Here is a 22,934-nt window from a genome sequence, read left to right on the forward strand (position 1 = left end):
CCATGATGGAGAACTTTAACTGGACATGCGTTCCAATAGCTTCTCCAGGTCCTCTGTTCTAGGACACCTCCTCCTTGACCGTGTAAGGATAAGGCTCCCTCCCAGCTCTCCCGGGCTCCTCCACTGGGCCGCATACCCCCCCCCCCCAGATAGGGATGGGGCCCCTGCTGCTATCTAGCACTCCATTCTCCACATCTCCCAGCAGACAACTCCAACTGCAGTGGGCTGGACCTGAGCTTATATGGGAGGCCTCCCCCCTGCCAATTCCAGTTGGGGATTGGTCAGGGCTCCTCACATGAGCTCCCTGTCACTCCAGTCCTGTGCCCTGTCCCTCATCCAGAACATTCTCCCTGGAAGCAGGGGAGGTGCCCCAGAACTAAAGCACAGGTGGTCACACCCACTGCTACACTAACCGCTCCCTGCCCCCCAGATCAAAACAAGAAGGCCTAGCCTGAAGCATAGGCCTGCCTAAATTCACCTGAGCTGGCAGCTTACCTCACAAAAATCCTACACTAGCACCTACCTATGGTAGAGGGTGCTACAAGAAATTAGATGTTTTATCCAATGAAAAATGTCTGCAGATGGCTTTGTGCGGCACCAATGACAATGAAGGATCTCTCTGCAGTCTGGATTGTCTACGGGTGAGGCTGAGATCAGAGATCCGGGTTGAAGCACGGCTTTACAATTAGAGAATTATCCAGCTAGGCCCAAGGAGGAGTATTGATAGTGGTGGGTACTGGAGAGAATCATACATAGCAGAATTTCATTAGTGGATGGGACGTAATGTTAGCCGGCACGGGAAACGCCGGGGCCCTTTTATCCAACCCACAGCCTGCATGATATCAACTTCTATATATCCCATACACATCACACACACAATCCAATACAGCTTCATCATCCCGAGGCTCGGCAGCTCGATAAACGTCACAATTGTGCTGGAGGTTTATGGAATCTGCAGTTTTCTCTCATCACATGAGAGAGCATTGCAGGAATGTGAGCAGTCAGGAGCAGCTCCTCTCTACCCATTCTGTGACCTTGTTGCTTCTGACACGGCAGCACCGGCCTCCGCTGTGACCTTGGCTGGCTGCAGCGAGAAGGATGGAAAGCCGATTGATTTCTTGGTGAAATTAATCTGGCAATCCACTGGCATTCCGCCAGGACTAAGGAGGAGGGGGGGGGGGGGGACTGAATTCAGGCTGATGATCCAGCTGAGTGAGGAGCCACTTCCATAAATGAGACGTGTTTAGCTGCACAATGTGCTGGGTAATAGCGCAGCGCCATGAAGGTGAAACGCACGGTTATACCCACACCGAGGATAGAGATAATTACAGCTGGGAGGAGGCCCTCCGTGGGTGGGAATAGAGCTTGGTGAGACAAGACCTAGCACCCAGTGATTCCCAGCCAGGGCCGCCATCAGGGGGGTACAGCCCATACACATGTAGGGGGCCCTGGTGTCCTGAGGGGCCCCAGATACCCAGGCCCCAATCAAAAAGACTGAGGCCCAGATTCTCGTAGGAGATACGACTGCGTATCTCCAGATACGCCGTCGTATCTCTGAGTCTGAGCCGTTGTATCTTGGCGCCTGATTCAAAGAATCAGATACGCCAGAATTTGGATAAGATACGACCAGCGTAAGTCTCCTACGCCGTCGTATCTTAACTGCATTTTTACGCTGGCCGCTAGGGGCATGTACGCTGATTTACGCCTAGAAATATGTAAATCAGCTAGATACGCCAATTCACGAATGTACGCCCGGCCATCGCATTACAGATACGCCGTTTACGTTAGGCTTTTCCCGGCGTAAAGTTACCCCTGCTATATGAGGCGTAGATGAGGCGTACCAATGTTAGGTATGGACGTCAGAACAGCGTCAAATTTTTCACGTTTTACATCGTTTGCGTAAGTCGTTCGCGAATAGGGCTGGGCGTCATTCACGTTAGAAAGAATTGGCTTCTAGCGGGTTAATTTGGAGCATGCGCACTGGGATACTTTCACGGACGGCGCATGCGCCGTTCGTAAAAAGCGTCATTTACGTGGGGTCACATTAAATTTACATAACACACGCCCACATCTTCCACATTTGAATTAGGCGGGCTTACGCCAGCCTATTTACGCTACGCCGCTGCAACTTTGGTTTGAGAATACGGCACTAGCCTGTCAAAGTTGCGGAGGCGTAACGTAAATAGGATACGTTACGCCTGCACAAAGATGCGCGCTTCTACGTGAATCCGGGCCTGAGTTGTTGAGTGAACGATGCACTCAAAGGAATGTCTCTCTGCTGAATATATGGGGCTCTCTCTTTGCTGAATTGGGATGTCTGTTTGCTGGATTGAGATGTCTCTTTGCTGAATATCTGGGGATGTCTCTTTGCTGGATTGGGCTCTCTCTTTGCTAAATATATGGGGCCATCTCGTTGATGGATTGGGTTAATTTTCATATATCAAGCTGTAAGATTGTTAAAATAAAAGTGGGTGCACCTAAGGACTCAGTGGGATGGCCAGTGGGCAGATTTGGTGTAACGGCCATGTTGGTGGTCAGTCCGGGGGGCAGGCTTAAAGCTGTGTGAAGGGCCCCAACATTTCTGATGGCTGCCCTGTTCCTTGCATTATTAAAGCTGAACTCCAGGAATTAGGCAAAATGTACCTTGCAGTGCGACCTCCCCCCCCCTCAAAGGGTTAAATGCTCATTTAGTCTAGGTGTTCCCTTATTCCTGTCTCCAACCAGGTCCATCCAGCTGTGCAGCTGGTCCATACTGCCACCTCTCTAAAGCAGGTCATACATGGTTCAAATCTTGACCGGTTCAAAAGGAGGCTTCGAGATTTGAAACGTGTAGTCTAAAGGAGCATTTAACCCTTGCAGTGAAAATTTGGAGAGGGGGGGAGGAAGAGTAGTCACTACAAGGGTAGAGAGAGGGTAGAGTTTATCGAATTCCTGAAGTTCAACTTTGATAAGTTAAATACACAGCTGAAATCTATATAGGATTACAGTTATACCGGCCAAAGGATTATTTTTTGTGATTTACACATTTTTTCCGTACATCTCTTTTGGTTCAGCGATGCGTCTGCCTGTCTAGACAGACTATAGAGGATCTGAATGGATGACCTACTCGCTAGGAAAGCATGCACCTCTCATTCCCATAGATCTATAAACTGGGTTCCCCCCACCATGCACTGCTAAGGGGAACAGAAACTTCTCTAGGAAGTCTCCAGAGAAAGGAAAGTGTAGTCATGGCACCTCTCATTACCATAGACGAGATTATAAACCATGCACTGCCAAGGGGGATGTAGGTGTCTCTAGGAAGCCTCCAGAGAAAAGAAAGTGTAGTCATATCACCTCTCATTCCCATAGACAAATCTAAAAACTGGATTCCCACTGTGCATTGCCAAGGGGGATGGAGGTACAGCATCTGTAGGAAGCCTCCAAAGGAATGAAAGTGTAGTCATGGCACCTCTCATTTTCATAGATGGGTCTCCAAACCAGGTTCCCCACAAACCATGCACTGCTAAGGGGGAACAGAGATTTCTCTAGGAAGCCTCCAGAGAAAGGAAAGTGTAGTCATGGCACCTCTCATTCCCCTAGACGGGTCTATAAACCAGGTTCCCCCCACAATGCGATGCCAAGGTGGATGGAGAAGTCTTTAGGAAGCCTCCAGAGAAAGGAAAGTGTAGTCATGGCACCTCTCATTTCCATAGACAAGTCTATAAACCATGCACTGCTAAGGGGGATAGAGGGGTCTCTAGGGAGCCTCCAGAGAAAGAAAAGTGTATTCATGGCACCTCTTATTCTCATAGACTGGTCAATAAACTGTGTTCTACAATCACCCCTCACCTTCCTCTACAAGGGGTTGAAATGGATGGTTAAGAAAGGGGCCAAAGTCACCCAATAAATAGCCATTTTTGGAGAGGTGTGTGGAAAGGCAGAGGAGCAAAAATATGCCAAATGTCAGGCCTGCGGTTGAAACGTATCCATCATAGGCGCATAACCAGGACCCCCCCCAGCCTTCCTGGTTAGGCACCTACGATGGATATGTTTCAACTGCAGGCCTGACAATTGGTAAATTTTGGCAGCCTCTGCCTTTCCACATACCTCTTCAAAAATGCCATTGATCTGTTTGGGGGCTTGGGTGACCTTGGTCCCTTTCTTGACCATCCATTCCAACCTCTTGTGGGTTGGACCACCATGGGCCTCTTCTGGGACGGACTGTAGCACTATTGTGTTTCATGTGGTGGTACATCTATGCACTCTCACCAAATATCCCCTGAAGAAGATTGTTTAACAGTTGAAACGTGTTGGAAGATTGGTGGCAGCTCAATAATCTGTTTATATACAGTGTTCATCCATATGTCTTCCCCATCCTTTTATAGGAGGGTAATGTAGTCAATTGTGCATTACAAAGAACAAAAGTTTTCTTTCTTTACAATCTTTTTTATTGAGATATTTGAGAGGCAAGAACAACAGTAATGATCCCACGCAGGGGATATAAACATAAAATATATCATGGCAGAGCTTACTTATACACATTAAAAGCATATTTGATTGTAGAAATGATCAAACATCAACATCCCTCCGGCCAAGGCTGGGGGTCAACATAGGGTAGGTGAGCTTAGCTGCTCAGGGGTTAAGGCGTGGGGTAGTCCAGGAAAAAGTCTGGAAAACAAGGCTAGAAAAAACACCAAAAAAAGGAGATAGAGAGGGAGGGGGAGAGAGGGGGGGGGGCTAGAGAGAGAGATAAGAAAGAGAGAGAGAATATTTAGTGAAGAGGGGCACAAGAAATGAGGAGAGACGGAGAAGGAAAATGAGGTACAGAGCAGGAAGGTTGGGTAGGAAAAAGGTTCAAGGTTCCCCCAGGTTGGGAGGGTAGAGGAGGTCAGATAGCGAGGCCTAGGCTGGTTTGGTGCAAAGTGGGAAGTGTGTAGGACCACCACGGGCCCCACACCTTAAGGAATTTGGCGTTGGAATCATGGAGAATACTAGACATCTTCTCATTAATGATGAGAGTCGTTAGGGTGCTCTTCACCTCCGCAAACGAGACAGCCGTTTTCTTCCAGGCCCTTGCTATTGTACGCTTTGCAGCGATAAACAAGTAGGTTGCCAACTTTTGCTGATAAGAAGAGAGGCCCGGGATCGCGCAGTGGAGTAAGGCCAATTTGGCATTCTTGCGGTGGGGTGTATAGAAGAGAGTGGTCATAAGACTGAATATCCTCAACTAGAATCCCACTAGGCGGGGGCAGGACCACCAGATATGAAGTTCGTCTTCTACGCTGACCACAGCCCCTGAAGCATCCATCGCTGCAAGATGGATTCGATTTGGCAATACGGGATGGAACCCAGTACCAACGGAGGAGTACCTTATAGGCTGCCTCTAGGGTAGCCGTGTTAAGGGAGCATTTCGTAATAGACGAGGCTTTGCTCCAGTGCGCCGGATCGATGTGTGATAAGTCTCGCTCCCAGTTGTGGACATAAGATAAAGAGGTTGGAGTTCCGCTTGAGTTAAGGGAGGAGTAAATAAAAGGTTTTTAACCGGTTCTCGACTGGCTCCTGTACATATACGTTGGCATGCTGCGAGCTCCGTGACCGTGCCCGTGGACTCGATGTCCACCGGTGTCCCGCGATCGGGTCACAGAGCTGCAGAACGGGGAGAGGCCAGTGTAAACAACCATCTCCCTGTTTTGCCTAGTGACACTGTTACTGATCGTCTGCTCCCTGTAATTCAGGAGCAGCGATCAGTGACGTGTCACTCGTAGCCACGCCCCCTAACCGTTAGAATCACTCCCTAGGACACACTTAAACGCCTTCAGCGCCACCTAGTGGTTAACCCCTTCACTTCCAGTGTAATTTTTACAGTAATTGCATATTTATAGCACTGATAGCTGTAAAAATGACAATGGTCCCGAAAATGTGTCGAAAGTGTCCGATGTGTCCGCCATAAAGTCGCAGTCACGATAAAAAAAAATAAAAAACGCTCATCGCCACCATTACTAGTAAAACAAATAATAATTATAAAAATGCCATAAAACTATAGACGGGTCTATGAACTGGGTTCCCCGCCACCATGCACCGCCGGTGGGGGGGGGGGGGGGCAGAGGCATCTCTAGGAAGCCTCCAGAGAAAGGAAAGCGTAGTCATGGCACCTCTCATTTCCATAGAGGGATCTATAAACAACTGCTGGACAACGCTCATCAGATCCACTGTCAGTATATAGCTCCTGAGGCCCTGGGTGGAGGGGGCTCCTCTGGATCTTGACTGCTGATGGATGAAATATTAGAGCACTTTCTAATAAAAATGGCCAGAACGGTGTTGTCAGCGTGAATGATGAAAAGTCTATTAGATTTGCGCGCAGCGTTCTGCCCTCTGTCTATGTTCCACTCTGCTAATGAAATATGGCTTTTAACTAATTCCATGCAGAGTGCAGAGCCGGAGCCTGATCAATAAGAATTCATCAGGAGGCCTTTCCGCAGCGATGCAATAATGAATTTCCTCTTGTAACAATCACAAGGAAAAAAAATAAATAAAAAAGACTAATGGGAGTCTCTGTAAATGCAGATGAAGGGGAAAGGATACACGGGAGGCCTCCACACGACACCGCTCTCCGCATTACGGAACCCAGAAGATTTCAGGGAAGTTTATCGCTCGGTGGTCATCATGTGACCAACGCACATTCCAGTCCCTCCACTGTGTCACTGCAGATAATTCGGCTTTTGTTTCCAGGTCAGTCTGCGGTCTGCACAGCCGTGTGACAACATACAGAACACATAGACTGGCTCTACCCAATGACAGTAGGGCGTAGGAGAAAAATGGAAAAAAAAAAAGTCGGACACATGTTTAATTCCAAAATTAATCCCTTTAATATAAGCAACCAAAATACAACCCAAAATACTTTGGCAGCCACTTTGGTAAATAAATATGACTACTGGAAAACAGAGTGGTCACAGATGGATGGCGGGACACGAAGGACGTGCGGTGGGTGTCCGATGTTTGAGGTCCAGTTCTACCCATACTGGTCCCGGTCAGGTCAGATTCTGCATCAGGCAAGGATATCCGCTAACATTCAGCCGTTGTTGGAAGGACATGGACGTAGAGAGTCTTCATATTCAGGTTTTCTATCGCTGTGCCTGGGACCACCTCTGCATGGAGAACACAGTACGGGGTTAGTGACTTTACTCTATGGGTGAGCGGTCTGTGTACAGCCCCTATGCAACGACCCACCCCTGCTGACTTACACTATTAACTATGGGTGAGGGGTCAGTGCACATCCTATAGAATGACCCGCCCCTGCTGATGTCCCCTTATGAATACGCTAATAACTTCAAGAATGTCCCACCCCTGCATAACTTACACTATTAACTATGGGTGAGGGGTCAGTGCACATCCTATAGAATGACCTGCTCCTGCTTGCTTACACTATTAACCTATGGGTGAGTGGTTTGTGCACATCCTATAGAATGACCCGCCCCTGCTGATGTCCCCTTATGAATACGCTAATCACTTCAAGAATGTCCCACCCCTGCATAACTTACACTATTAACCTATGGGTGAGTGGTCTGTGCACATCATATAGAATGACCCGCCCCTGCTAACTTACACTAACCTATGGGTGAGTGGTCTGTGCACATCCTATAGAATGACCCACCCCTGCTAACTTACACTATTAACCAATGGGTGAGTGGTCTGTGCACATCCTATAGAATGACCCGCCCCTGCATAACTTACACTATTAACCTATGGGTGAGTGGTCTGTGCACATCCTATAGAATGACCCACCCCTGCTGATGTCCCCTTATGAATACGCTAATCACTTCAAGAATGACCCACCCCTGCATAACTTACACTATTAACCCATGGGTGAGTGGTCTGTTCACATCCTATAGAATGACCCGCCCCTGCTGATGTCCCCTTATGAATACGCTAATCACTTCAAGAATGTCCCACCCCTGCATAACTTACACTATTAACCTATGGGTGAGTGGTCTGTGCACATCCTATAGAATGACCCACCCCTGCTAACTTACACTATTAACCTATGGATGAGTGGTCAGTGCACATCCTATAGAATGACCCGCCCCTGCATAACTTAGACTATTAACTATGGGTGAGGGGTCTGTGCACATCCTATAGAATGACCCTCCCCTGCTGATGTCCCCTTATGAATATGCTAATCACTTCAAGAATGTCCCACCCCTGCATAACTTACACTATTAACCTATGGGTGAGTGGTCTGTGCACATCCTATAGAATGACCCACCCCTGCTAACTTACACTATTAACCTATGGATGAGTGGTCAGTGCACATCCTATAGAATGACCCGCCCCTGCTAACTTAAACTAATAACCTATGGGCGAGTAGTCTGTGCACATCCTATAGAATGACCCACCCCTGCTGATGTCCCCTTATGAATACGCTAATCACTTCAAGAATGTCCCACCCCTGCATAACTTACACTATTAACCTATGGGTGAGTGGTCTGTGCACATCCTATAGAATGACCCACCCCTGCTAACTTACACTATTAACCTATGGATGAGTGGTCAGTGCACATCCTATAGAATGACCCGCCCCTGCATAACTTAGACTATTAACTATGGGTGAGGGGTCTGTGCACATCCTATAGAATGACCCTCCCCTGCTGATGTCCCCTTATTAATACGCTTATCACTTCAAGAATGACCCACCCCTGCATAACTTACACTATTAACTATGGGTGAGGGGTCTGTGCACATCCTATAGAATGACCTGCCCCTGCTGATGTCCCCTTATGAATACACTAATTACTTTATGGGTTATCAGTCTTTGTAAAGCCTTTCAAATGGCCCCAAACACATCAACTCTTTTCTTGGCTGCATTAAGGAGCTCAGGGAGGAGAAAACCGCAGCAAACTGGTCCTCCCAGTGATTGGCTGTACAGGGAGGGGTGTGTCAGTGGTCCGTGTACAGTCTATGGAACATACCACCCCTGCTGACTTCCCCTTATAAATACACTAATCACTATGGGTGTGGGGTCATGTGTACAGCCTATAGAGTGGCCCACCCCTGCTGGCTGCGCCCTTATAAACACAATATTAACTATGATTGAGGGGTCTGTGCACATCCTATAGAATGACCCGCCCCTGCTGAGGTGCCCTTATGAATACACTAATTACTTCATGGGTTAGCAGTCTGTGTAAAGCCTATGAAATGGCCCAAACACATCAACTCTGTTCTCAGCTGCATCAAGGAGCTCAGGGAGGAGAAAACAGCAGCAAACTGGTCTTCCCAGTGAATGGCTGTACAAGGGAGGGGTTTTTCAGTGGTCTGTGTACAGCCTATGGAACATCCCACCCCTGCTGACTTTCCACTGTAAATATATAAATCACTCCATGGGTGAGCAGTGTGTATATCCTTTGAAAAGGCCCACCCCTGCTAAATTCCTGGCCTGCCCCTGCTGATTTCCCCTTACACTAATCACTAAGGGTGTGGGATGATGTGTACAGCCTATAAAATGGCCCACCCCTGCTGGCTCCCCCTAATAAAAATACAATATTAACTATGATTGAGGGGTCTGTGCACATCCTACATCTGGGGTGCCAAGGTTCGCCATCACTGGCCTATAGAATGGCCCACCCCTGCCGGCTCCCCCCTAATAAATACAATATTAATTATGAATAAGGGGTATGTGTACAACCTATAGAATTATCTGCCCCTGCCAGTATAATTTCTGAAAAACCACAACCCTTTCTGTTAAGAATATGCAGCGCCTGGTTTACTGAAATGTGCACTGCTTATATCTAGTATGAAACAAGATGTTCCCCTTCACATGACTGGCTGGAAGACCTAAAATCTGAGCTTCCCTGTTTATGAGGTGCACAGGCCTAAGCCCCCCCCCCCAATAGAATCTTTCATGTCTTGAGGCTTCAGGGTGGGGCACAGACATGGCAGACCCATTACTTAGTCCCAGCGAGCTTTGTTTTATCCCAAACATTTAGTAAACGATAAAGGGTTCCCAGAGCATGTTGGGTTATCTAAACAAAGCAAAGCAGGCTGCCCAACAAACATCCTACTGAGCAGTCCGATAAGGGTAAAGTCACTGCTGTGATCAATCATCTAGTTCTGTACATATCTGGGTGGAGAGTGATACCATGATTCACGTGTGGACAGAGCTCAGCGCCATCGGCTGGTGGAAGCGCAAACTGCATAATATATTTATTATTATTCTACATTTACCCGAGTAAAACAAGAAAACAAACATTCTTTATTTGTGACCTTAACCTGAATATGTACAAATCCACTACCCCAGGGGTAAGGAACTACAATTCATGGAGGTCCAATCAGTAAAATTTTCTTCCAACCAAGATCTGAATCACTTTTGTGTGAGGACTCCGATCCTTCACTTCACAGTCCCCTCTTCTTAAATCACAGTCCCATTCTTACATCAGATTCTCTGTCCCCCTAATTATCACAGTTTCCCCTTTCACAGTACTGTCTTCAGCCCCCCCTTCATGTCACTTCCCCTCTTTCTCCACAGTAGTGTCCTCAGCCACCCTTTATGTCACCCCCTCCTCTTTCCCCACAGTAATGTTCTCAGCCCCCTTCATGTCACCTCCTCCTCTTTCCCCACAGCGGTGTCCTCAGCCCCCCTTCATGTCACTTCCCCTCTTTCCCCACAGCGGTGTCTTCAGCCCCCCTTCATGTCACTTCCCCTACAGTACTGTCCTCAGCCCCCCTTCATGTCACCCCTCCTATTTCACCACAGCGGTGTCCTCAGCCCCCCTTCATGTCACCCCTCCTCTTTCCCCACAGTAGTGTCCTCAGCCCCCCTTCATGTCACCCCCTTCTCTTTTCCCACAGTAATGTTCTCAGCCCCCCTTCATGTCACACCTCCTTTTTCACCACAGCGGTGTCCTCAGCCCCCCTTCATGTCACCCCTCCTCTTTCCCCACAGCGGTGTCCTCAGCCCCCCTTCATGTCACCCCCTCCTCTTTCCCCACAGTACTGTCCTCAGCCCCCCTTCATGTCACCCCTCCTATTTCCCCACAGCGGTGTCCTCAGCCCCCCTTCATGTCACCCCTATTTCCCCACAGCGGTGTCCTCAGCCCCCCTTCATGTCACCCCTCCTATTTCCCCACAGCGGTGTCCTCAGCCCCCCTTCATGTCACCCCTATTTCCCCACAGCGGTGTCCTCAGCCCCCCTTCATGTCACCCCTATTTCCCCACAGCGGTGTCTTCAGCCCCCCTTCATGTCACTTCCCCTACAGTACTGTCCTCAGCCCCCCTTCATGTCACCCCTCCTATTTCACCACAGCGGTGTCCTCAGCCCCCCTTCATGTCACCCCCTCCTCTTTCCCCACAGTACTGTCCTCAGCCCCCCTTCATGTCACCCCTCCTATTTCCCCACAGCGGTGTCCTCAGCCCCCCTTCATGTCACCCCCTCCTCTTTCCCCACAGTACTGTCATCAGCCCCCCTTCATGTCACCCCTCCTCTTTCCCCACAGCGGTGTCCTCAGCCCCCCTTCATGTCACTCCCTCCTCTTTCCCCACAGCGGTGTCCTCAGCCCCCCTTCATGTCACCCCTATTTCCCCACAGCGGTGTCCTCAGCCCCCCTTCATGTCACCCCCTCCTCTTTCCCCACAGTAGTGTTCTCAGCCCCCCTTCATGTCACACCTCCTCTTTCCCCACAGCGGTGTCTTCAGCCCCCCTTCATGTCACTTCCCCTACAGTACTGTCCTCAGCCCCCCTTCATGTCACCCCTCCTATTTCACCACAGCGGTGTCCTCAGTCCCCCCTTCATGTCACCCCCTCCTCTTTCACCACAGCGGTGTCCTCAGCCCCCCTTCATGTCACCCCCTCCTCTTTCCCCACAGTAGTGTTCTCAGCCCCCCTTCATGTCACTCCCCCTCTTTCCCCACAGTGGTGTCCTCAGCCCCCCTTCCCTTCATGTCACCCCCTCCTCTTTCCCCACAGCGGTGTCCTCAGCCCCCCTTCATGTCACCCCTCCTCTTTCCTCACAGCGGTGTCCTCAGCCTCCCTTCATGTCACCCCCAGGGTGTCCTCTGCCCCACATCCACTGCACCCCCAGAACTGAACAGCCACCTGCTCCTTGCTCTGCCTACAATAACAGCAGCAAAGGCTTGGGAGGGGGTGGGGGGGAAGAGCTGGCTCCTAAATGGCGGGACAGCGGCGGTCCAGATAGGACAGTAACTCGGTCCAGATCTGGACCATGGTCCGCCATTTAATAATGCCGGTATTCTATCAATTTCACCAACCCATCAGAAACTCCAACCACGTCACTTCTGGTTTATTTAAAACCTTAGTAATTGGAGATTTTGATGAACACCGACAACCGAACAGAGTCCGGTACAGGAAAATTGAGCTGTTTTGACAGCACAGCAGCCGACGAGGTCAAAGCTGTTGCTGCCTCAGAGGCGGCCATTTTGTTGGCTAGTATCAGAGCGGAGTAAGAATATCCTGTACCGGAGTCTATTCGGTTGTTGGTGTTTTGTCCTTCCACCAATTCGTTTGAATTTGACAGAACTCCGGCACCACCCATTCCATGTGAGATGATAGAGGGAGGGCTCTACCCAATCGTAGAACAGTGTACCTAATAAAATGGTCCCTTTGTGAATTTCTACAGAGAATAAATCGGCCTAATCCCAGTAAATCGAGCAAAGCGTCAGCGGCAAATAAATGTACATATTTCTTATTAAACTCAGCGCCAGGATCTTCACCCTTCCGCACTTTATGTTGTATCTCAGAACCGCCAGCACTCTTCATCGTCTCCATTAGGCTTTTAGCGCTGTATGCAGTCCTTTACATTACCTGTGATGTCACAGCTTCTCTACAGCGCTGTCTGCAAATCCGGGGCGCCTAGGATGGAATTCCTGTTTGCTGCCCACGTGGTTTCCCCAAGCTTTATGTCCCATGATGCTTAGGGGCAAGTGTCGATTTCAGAGCGGTTTTGTTTTTTGTGTTATCATTAACCACTTAACATCCGCCCGCCGTCAAATGACGGCGGGCGGAATGCTCTATTGTTCCGACAGGACGTCATATGACGTCGTCATTTAAAGCCTCTAGGGCGCGCACACCCGTCGTGTCACTGGGAACACGGCCGCTGGGCACCCGCGATTGCCCAGTAACTGAGCAGGGACGTGGAGCTCTGTGTGTGTAAACACAGAGCTCCACTTCCTGTCAGGGAGAGAGGAGACCGATCTGTGTCTCTTGTACATAGGGACACAGATCGGTCACCTCCCCCAGTCACCCCCTTCCCCCCACAGTTAGAACACTATATAGGGTACACATTTAACCCCTTCCTCACCCCCTAGTGGTTAACCCCTTCCCTGCCAGTCACATTTATACAGTAATCAATGCATATTTATAGCACTGTTCACTGTATAAATGTGAATGGTCCCAAAAATGTGTCAAAAGTGTCCGATGTTTCCGCTATAATGTCGCAGTCCCGAAAAAAAACGCAGATCGCCTCCATTCCTAGTAAAAAAAAAAATCTAAAAAAATAATCATTATGTCCCCTATTTTGTAGGAAATATAACTTTTGCGCAAACCAGGTTATTGCGATTTTTTTATTTTTTTTACCAAAAATATGTAGAAGAATACGTATCGGCCTAAACTGAGAAAAAAAAATATATTTTTTTAAAAAAATTGGATATTTATTATAGCAAAAAGTAAAAAATAGTGTTTTTTTTAAAAAATTGTCGCTCTATTTTTGTTTATAGCCCAAAAAATAAAAACCGCACAGGCGATCAAATACCACCAAAAGAAAGCTCTATTTGTGGGGGAAAAAAGGACGTCAATTTTGTTTGGGAGCCACGTCGCACGTCCGCGCAATTGTCAGTTAAAGCGACGCAGTGCCGGAAGCTAAAATCTCGTCTGGGCAGGAAGGGGGTGTATGTGCCCAGTAGGCAAGTGGTCAAGAAATCTTAAAATTCTGCCAGGGTATGTAAACTTATGAGCACAACTGTACTTGACAATTGTGGAGAGAGGCTGGAAAACACAGGAGGGGAAACGGACTACAGAGCCGACAGCACGAGGAATTTTCTAAACGCGTTCTCTTATCTACAAACGTTGGAGTTCCACTTTAAACTGCATCGGCCCCGATTTTGGCGTACCAGGATGCAGCAGGATATGTAAGAGGGGAAAACGGGAAGAGGTGCAGGGGGCTCCTCCCGCAGAGCGTGCGCGCACACACACCGGTGGGACTTGTCCTACATACAAAACGCAGGAGTTCGCCATGCGCCAGCCAGACATCCGGAGAATGTCTCAATTCCGTCTCCAGAAATAGATCGACAAAAGTAAGCAAGAAAGCCTCTCCGCGGGAAAAGTGCTTCACTTTCTCTTTAAATCTTAGCAAAGACCCGCTATAGTAAGAATATTTAATTAAAGGGATACTAAAGCTTACATTTTTTTTTTTTTTAACCACTTCCCGACCATGTATATGTACGTCCACAGAATGGCACGTACAGGCAAATGGGCGTACATGTACGTCCTTGCCTTCTAGCGGGTGGGGGGTCAGATCGGGACCCCCCCCGCTACATGCGGCGGTCGGATTCCCGCGGGGAGCGATCCGGGACGAGGGCGCGGCTATTCGTTTATAGCCGCTCCGTCGCGATCGCTCCCCGGAGCCGAAGAACGGGGAGAGCCGTATGTAAACACGGCTTCCCCGTGCTTCACTGTGGCGGCTGCATCGATCGAGTGATCTCTTTTATAGGGGAGACTCGATCGATGACGTCAGTCCTACAGCCACACCCCCCTACAGTTGTAAACACACACTAGGTGAACCCTAACTCCTACAGCGCCCCCTGTGGTTAACTCCCAAACTGCAACTGTCATTTCCACAATAAACAATGCAATTTAAATGCATTTTTTGCTGTGAAAATGACAATGGTCCCAAAAATGTGTCAAAATTGTCCGAAGAGTCCGCCATAATGTCGCAATCACGAAAAAAATCGCTGATCGCCGCCATTAGTAGTAAAAAAAATAAAAAATAATAAAAATGCAATAAAACTATCCCCTATTTTGTAAACGCTATAAATTTTGCGCAAACCAATCGATAAACGCCTATTGCGATTTTTTTTACCAAAAATAGGTAGAAGAATACGTATCGGCCTAAACTGAGGAAAACTGAGAAAACTGGGATTTCTAGCATAGAATCAAAATGACATCTGGGTGACTTGTCCCTTGTTATAGCTCCGGCATCACACAAGGGCCCCGGATTCAGAAAGATCTGCCTATCTTAAGGCGGGCGTAGCGCATCTCATATACACTACGCCGCCGTAACTTAGAGCGGCAGGTCCCGTATTCAGAAACAACTTGCGCTCTAAGGGCCAGATTCACGAATAATTGCGGCGGCGTAACGTATCGTAGATACGTTACGCCGCCGCAATTATTCGTGAATCTGGCCCTTAGAGCGCAAGTTGTTTCTGAATACGGGACCTGCCGCTCTAAGTTACGGCGGCGTAGTGTATCGTAGATACGTTACACCGCCGCAAGTTTTCATCGCAAGTGCCTGATTCACCAAGCACTTGCGATGAAAAGTACGCCGGCGTAAGGCGGGCCAATTTAAATGGGCGTGTGCCATTTAAATTAGGCGCGCTCCCGCGCCGGACCTACCGCGCATGCTCCGTTTTCGAACTCCCACCATGCTTTGCGCGTCGTGACGTCATTTTTTCGAACGGCGACGCGCGTAGCACAATTCCGTATTCCCGGACGGCTTACGCAAACAACGTTATTTTTTTAATTTCGACGCGGGAACGACGGCCATACTTTAGACAGCAATACGCTTGCTGACTAAAGTTAGGGCACCAAAAAAAAAAAACTAACTTTGCGACGGGAAACTAGACTAGCGGCGACGTAGCAAACACGAAAAACTGTCGGGTATCGCCGTAACTCCTAATTTGCATACCCGACGCTGGTTTACGATGCAAACTCCCCCCAGCGGTGGCTGCGGTATTGCATCTGAAGATCCGACAGTGTAAAACAATTACACCTGTCGGATCTTCTGCCTATCTATGCGTAACTGGTTCTATGAATCAGCCGCATAGATAGAAACAGAGATACGACGGAGTATCTCTTTTGTGAATCTGGCCCTAAATTACGGCGGTGTAGTGTATCTGACACGGCGTAAGCCCGCCTAATTCAAACTAGGCTGGTAAAGGGCGTGTTGTATGTAAATGTTTCGTGACGCTCTTTTCGAACGGCGCATGCTCAGTATCACGTCGAAATTTTCAAAGTAAATTACGCCCGCTCAATACTTAGACGACGTGAAACGTAACCTACGCCCAGCCCCATTCACGGACGACTTAGGCAAACGACGTAAAATGCGACGCTGTTCGTACGTTTCCGACGTCCATACCTAACATGACTTACCCCTGCTTTATGAGGGGTAACTTTACGCCGGTCCGACGCCTTACGTAAACGACGTATCTTGATACGCCGGGCGGACGTACGTTTCTGAATCGGCGTATCTACCTCATTTGCATATTCTACGCGGAAATCAACGGAAGCGCCACCTAGCGGTCAGCGTAAATATTGCACCCTAAGATACGACGGCGTAGGAGACTTACGCCGCTCGTATCTAGGCAACATTGAGGCGTATCTGATTCTATGAAGCAGGCGCCGAGACGCGACGGCCCGCATTCAGAGTTACGACGGCGTATCTGGAGATACGCCAACGTAACTCCTTTCTGAATCCGGGCCAAGGTGTCTAGAATTTTTGGGAGGCAGCTGAACACCAAGCCCCCCCCCCCCCCGTGCACAGATGTCCCGGAGTCTCCAGTCCCCAGAGAAAAAAATATATATCAGCTTTGAGTGCAGCAACCGTAGAAATCTTATATTTTCTCACCTTCAGTCATGGCGGCATTAAGAAATAGCCGGAAGCGTCGGCTCCTCAGCCCAAACACCTTGGCCACCTCGTGGTACAGGCTCTGATATTTCAAATCATTCTGACCGAGCGGATTTTCCAGCAGCAGCGCGCCTGGAGGGAAGGAGGAAAAAAAAAAAAAAAGCGTGTCACACTCGTCACCATCCGGCTCTTCCATGCCCAACCCCCTCACTGCCGTCACTCACCTTGTGCATCGCCGCTCAGCAGCCGCAGATTGACATAGCGACACTGATGGGGATTCCCATTGCCAGCTGGAGGGGCCCCTGAAGTAACATGGAGGGTCTTCCCGCTCAGGCCGAGGAGATTACAGCCGCTCTGAAGTTCTACAGAGAAGAAGTTGTTAGGATTACCTGCGACGACGGCGATAAAAGGCTGCACAGTGCAGCTCACAGCATTTCAAGCACATGTTACGTTACCTGCGCCCCCGCTGTATACAGAGAGCCGGGCGCTCTTCAGCTGGAATATTCCGCACACCGCGCTCTTCAATTCCGACAGGCTGCTGATGGCCTCCCCCTTGGGGTTCTCTAGTAGTAGAAATCCACCTGAAAAAATATCAACAGCCCATGATAACAAGTCACATGACCTCCAAAATGAGGAACGAGAATCCAGCCCATCTGCAGTTCACTGCTACAACAGGTAAGTAGGCTTCAAGGTGGAGCTTTACAAGACTGTACAATGGGCCTTTCTCCCTTATTCTAAATTCCCCGTCAGCATGCATTGCTTTTCATCCTGCCCATTCACAGAAGCCTTTGTATTAGGTGAACACATTCACAAAATACAAAGGCTTCTCTGAATGGGCAGCAGAGGGGAGGGGTGGGGATAGGAGAAAGGCACACAGAGCTAAAGGCACACAGAGTTAAATCCAATGAGCTGCATGACATCTCCTGGGCTTAGCTCTATTATATATATCTGACATTGCTCTGCCAAGATATACATTCGAGAGACTCAGGGCTGTGAGAGAGGAGAAAGGCACACAGAGCAGGTATGCCCACCCCTCCCCTCTGCTGTCCATTCAGAGAAGCCTTTGTATTAGGTGAACACATTCACAAAATACAAAGGCTTCTCTGAATGGGCAGGGGAGGGGTGGGCATAGGAGAAAGGCACACAGAGCAGGTATGCCCACCCCTCCCCTCTGCTGTCCATTCAGAGAAGCCTTTGTGTTTTGTAAATGTGTTCCTTTCTCCTATGCCCACCCTTGTGTTCCTTTCTCCTTTGTAAAAAAAAAATGAAGGCACACGGAGTTAAATCCAATGAGCTGCGTGACATCTCCTGGGCTTAGCTCTATTATATATATCTGACATTGCTCTGCCAAGATATACATTCGAGAGACTCAGGGCTGTGAGAGAGGAGAAAGGCACACAGAGCAGGTATGCCCACCCCTCCCCTCTGCTGTCCATTCAGAGAAGCCTTTGTATTAGGTGAACACATTCACAAAATACAAAGGCTTCTCTGAATGGGCAGGGGAGGGGTGGGCATAGGAGAAAGGCACACAGAGCAGGTATGCCCACCCCTCCCCTCTGCTGTCCATTCAGAGAAGCCTTTGTGTTTTGTAAATGTGTTCCTTTCTCCTATGCCCACCCTTGTGTTCCTTTCTCCTTTGTAAAAAAAAAATGAAGGCACACGGAGTTAAATCCAATGAGCTGCGTGACATCTCCTGGGCTTAGCTCTATTATATATATCTGACATTGCTCTGCCAAGATATACATTCGAGAGACTCGGGGCTGTGAGAGAGGAGAAAGGCACACAGAGCAGGTATGCCCACCCCTCCTCTCTGCTGTCCATTCAGAGAAGCCTTTGTATTTTGTGAATGTGTTCCTTTCTCCTATGCCCACCCTTGTGTTCCTTTCTCCTTTGTAAAAAAAAAAAAATTAAGGCACACTGAGTTAAATCCAAGGAGCTGCATGACATCTCCTGGGCTTATCTCCATTATATATATCTGACATTGTTCTGCTGAGAAAAACACTCAAGAGTCTCAGGGCTGTGAGAGAAGAGAAAGGCACACAGAGCAGGTATGCCCACCCCTCCCCTCTGCTGTCCATTAGGAGAAGCCTTTGTATTTTGTGAATGTGTTCACCTAATACAAAGGCTTCTTTGAATGGACAGCAGAGGGGAGGGGTGGGCAAATCTGCTCTGTGTGCCTTTCTCCTATGCCCACCCCTCCCCTCTGCTGCCCATTCACAGAAGCCTTTGTATTTTATGAATGTGTTCCTTCCTCCTCTCTCACAGCCCAGAGTCTCTCAAGTATAATTCTCGGCAGAGCAATGTCAGATATAAATAATAGAGATAAGCACAGGACATGTCATGCAGCTCCTTGGATTTAACTCATAGTGTGCCTTTATTTTTTTTACAAAGAGGCCAAGTTCTGGAATTCAGCTTCAAAACACAAAGCACACATAACTTAGTATAATCTACTGGTAAACTTTGCCCTGACTGCTAATTGGTGTCCCGATTCTGGAAACTTCTTACTACTGGCGTGGCCACCGAGACAGAAAGCAAGGGGATAGTTTAACCACTTGCCGACCGCCGCATGTATATGTACGTCCACAGAATGGCACGTACAGGCATATGGGCGTACAGGTACGTCCCCGCCTTTCCGCGGGTCGTGAATCCGATCGGGACCCCCCCCCCCTACATGCGGCGGTCGGATTCCTGCGGGGAGCGATCCAGGACGACGGCACGGCTATACGTTAATAGCCGCCCCGTCGCGATCGCTCCCTGGAGCTGAAGTATGGGGCCCCATGCTTCACTGTGGCGGCTGCATCGATCGAGTGATCCCTTTTATAGGGAGACTCGATCGATGACGTCAGACCTACAGCCACACCCCCCTACAGTTGTAAACACACACTAGGTGAACCCTAACTCCTACAGCGCCCCCTGTGGTTAACTCCCAAACTGCAACTGTCATTTTCACAATAAACAATGCAATTTAAATGCATTTTTTGCTGTGAAAATGACACTGGTCCCAAAAATGTGTCAAAATTGTCTGAAGTGTCCGCCATAATGTCGCAGTCACGAAAAAAAATCTCTAATCGCCGCCATTAGTAGTAAAAAAAATAAATAAAACTATCCCCTATTTTGTAAACACTATAAATTTTGCGCAAACCAATTGATAAACGCTTATTGCGATTTTTTTTTACCAAAAATAGGTAGAAGAATACGTATCGGCCTAAACTGAGGAAAAAAAAATTTTATATATGTTTTTGGGGGATATTTATTATAACAAAAAGTAAAAAATATTGAATTTTTTCCAAAATTGTCGCTCTATTTTTGTTTATAGCGCAAAAAATAAAAACCGCAGAGGTGATCAAATACCACCAAAAGAAAGCTCTATTTGTGGGGAAAAAAAAGGACGTCAATTTTGTTTGGGAGCCACGTCGCACGACCGCGCAATTGTCTGTTAAAGCGACGCAGTGCTGAATTTTAAAAACGCCTTTGGGCATTTAGCAGCATATTGGTCCGGGGCTTAAGTAGTTAACAAAGAGATTGCAGACAACGATAAAAATTCTACCAAAGGGAGGATTCAAACCCTTCCATGGTCTATCCATGTCCAAATGTAGGCCTTCGTTTCTCATAGTGCTACCTTCAGTAGTCATCTCAGATCAAATGTTGGTATTCTATAGCCTAGTGGCCAAGCCTGTGTTATGTGAGCTGAGCCAAGAGCAGAGCCAGTGTTCAAGGCAGCACCTGCCGGGGCTGTACGGTTTAATATAGAGACTGTATGGCTTAATATAGAGACTGGAAAGTCTAAAGGTTCGGCAGACTCCAAGACAAATCTGAGGTCATAGCATTGTCACTGTGACCTTCCAGCACCACCTGCGCCTGCTCAGTGACAAGGCATGCTGGGATAAGCAGAGGTAATAAAGTCTGGACTTACTTTGCTCTGTACCATTAACGGTTATGTGGAGGTTGACATAAGCGCAGGAAGGGCCGTCAGCAGCTTGTGCCGATCCTCTGACCAACGTTATCTCCAGATCTGAGCCTTTCAGCTGCGGAGGGGAATAAATCTGGTTAGTCTCTTGGTTCACCTTTGTTGACCACAGTGCCCAGGGCAGCCTCCCCTAATGCCCACCCTTGCTGGGTAGTGTCCCTCTGAGCCCCAGGGCTGCAGTCAACCGATGTGGATAAAGTCGCTCCCTTCCACACCAGGGCGTATGGAACAGACAGCAAAAAAGAAACGAAAAAAAATAATAGGTTGAAGTCTATAGAAAGAAATCTTCAGAGAGACTCTGCGGGCATTATTTGCCCCTAAGGACACTAGAACAAAACTGAGGTACTCCATGGGTGGGAGGGGTTATATATACAGGGGAGGGGACTTCCTGTCTTTGATTGCACCAGTGTCCATCACCTGAAGGTGGCCTATAACCCACATAGTAATTACTATGGCTGCTCTGTGTCCCGTGATGTACGATAAAGAAAATAAATAGGTTGAAGTCCATAGATAGAAAGAGAGACTCTGCAGTCATTATTTGCCCCCAGGGCCACCATCAGGGGGGTACAGGCAGTACACCTGTAAGGGGCCCGGAGGTCCCCAGTGGCCCGGATGGCAACCCCCTTTTTTTTTTCGATTATATTTTTTATATATATTTTTTGTTATTTTTTTATTTTATTAAAGGGCCCAGATGTCCCCAGGGCCCCGGATGGCAAACCCCCCCCCCCCCCCCTTTTTTTAATAAAAAAAATAAACATTTTTTTTACAGTTTTTTTTTATATTTTTATTAAAGGACCCAGTGGTCCCCAGGGCCCCGGATGGCAACCCCCCCCCCCCTTTTTTTTATTATTATTAAAGGGCCTAGAGGTCCCCAGAGGTCTACCCCCTCCTCCCTTTTTTTTATAATATATATATTTATTTCTTTAAGGGGCCCCAATTCGTGGCACCCCCCTGCTTCTCAATTCATCGCCCCCCCCCCACTTCTCAATTAGCGGCGGCAGCACCCCTGCCCCGCTTCTTAATTCGCGGCAGCCCCCCGCTTCTCAATTTGAGGCGGCAGCTTCTCAATTTGAGGGGGCCCATGCCTAAAGCTGTGTAAGGGGCCCCAGAATTCCTGATGGCGGCCCTTTTTGCCCCCTAAGGACGCTAGAACAAAACTGGGGCTGTACTGTGCTGGGAGGGGTTATGCCTGGGCCGGGAAGCCTGCATTTTTTTGGCCAGTATCACCAGAAGGTGGCAGCATAACCCAACAGTTATGATTATGAAGAAACCCTGTGTCCTGTGATGTGCAATTACAGTACAATCTATACTTTTTTTTTTCCAATTCTTTCACAAAAACATTTTTAGACAAATTGATGCAACAAGGTTTTTGTTTTAAAGTGGACAAAACACAAAGGGCTAGATTCAGCAAAGAATTATGCCGGTGTATCCATAGATACGCCGCGTAAATTCAAAGCTGCGCCGGCGTATCTACTTTCTGTATTTAGAAAGCAAGATACGCCAACATTAGCCTAAGATCCGACTGGCGTAATTCTATTACGCCGTCGTATCTTAGGGTGCATTCTCACGCTGGCCGCTAGGTGGCGCTTCCGAAGTTTTCGGCGTAGAATATGCAAATTACCTAGTTACGTCGATTCACAAACGTACGTGCGCCCGACGTTCGTTTTTTACGTCGTTTGCGTAAGGCTTTTTCAGCGTAACATTGTGCCTGCTTCTATGAGGCGCACTCAATGTTAAGTATGGACGTAGTTCCTGCTTCGATTTTTTTACGTTGTTTGCGTAAGTCGTTCGCGAATAGGGCTGGACGTAATTTACGTTCAAGTCGAAACCAATGACGTCCTTGCGACGTCATTTGGAGCAATGCACACTGGGATATGGACACGGACGGCGCATTCGCCGTTCGTACAAAACGTCAATCACGTCAGGTCAACACACATTAACATAAAACACGCCCCACCCTTACACATTTGAATTTCGCGCGCTTACGCCGGCCCCATTTACGCTACGCCGCCGCAACTTACGGAGCAAGTGCTTTGTGAATACTGCACTTGCTCCTGTAAGTTGCGGCGGCGTAGCATAAATACGATACGCTGCGCCGCCGTAAGATCAGGCGCAGATACCTGAATCTAGCCCAAAATGTA

At 48.4% G+C, this 22,934-nt stretch overlaps 1 protein-coding gene across 1 annotated transcript in view; it reads right to left on the reverse strand.

The window, feature by feature from the left end:
• Positions 1 to 6,821: 6,821 nt before the first annotated feature.
• IARS1 (isoleucyl-tRNA synthetase 1) overlaps positions 6,822 to 22,934 on the reverse strand; it is a 64,710-nt gene continuing 48,597 nt past the window's right edge. The window contains exons 30-34 of the mRNA XM_040358832.1: positions 20,740 to 20,851; positions 17,282 to 17,407; positions 17,051 to 17,188; positions 16,827 to 16,958; positions 6,822 to 7,124 (exon numbers count right to left, since the gene is read on the reverse strand). Coding sequence (XP_040214766.1) covers positions 7,042 to 7,124; positions 16,827 to 16,958; positions 17,051 to 17,188; positions 17,282 to 17,407; positions 20,740 to 20,851 — 591 coding nt within the window. The 3' untranslated portion in view covers positions 6,822 to 7,041. The remainder of the gene's footprint in view (positions 7,125 to 16,826; positions 16,959 to 17,050; positions 17,189 to 17,281; positions 17,408 to 20,739; positions 20,852 to 22,934) is intronic.

This window comes from Rana temporaria, chromosome 7, assembly GCF_905171775.1.
Source record: "Rana temporaria chromosome 7, aRanTem1.1, whole genome shotgun sequence".
Classification (NCBI taxonomy): domain Eukaryota; kingdom Metazoa; phylum Chordata; class Amphibia; order Anura; family Ranidae; genus Rana; species Rana temporaria.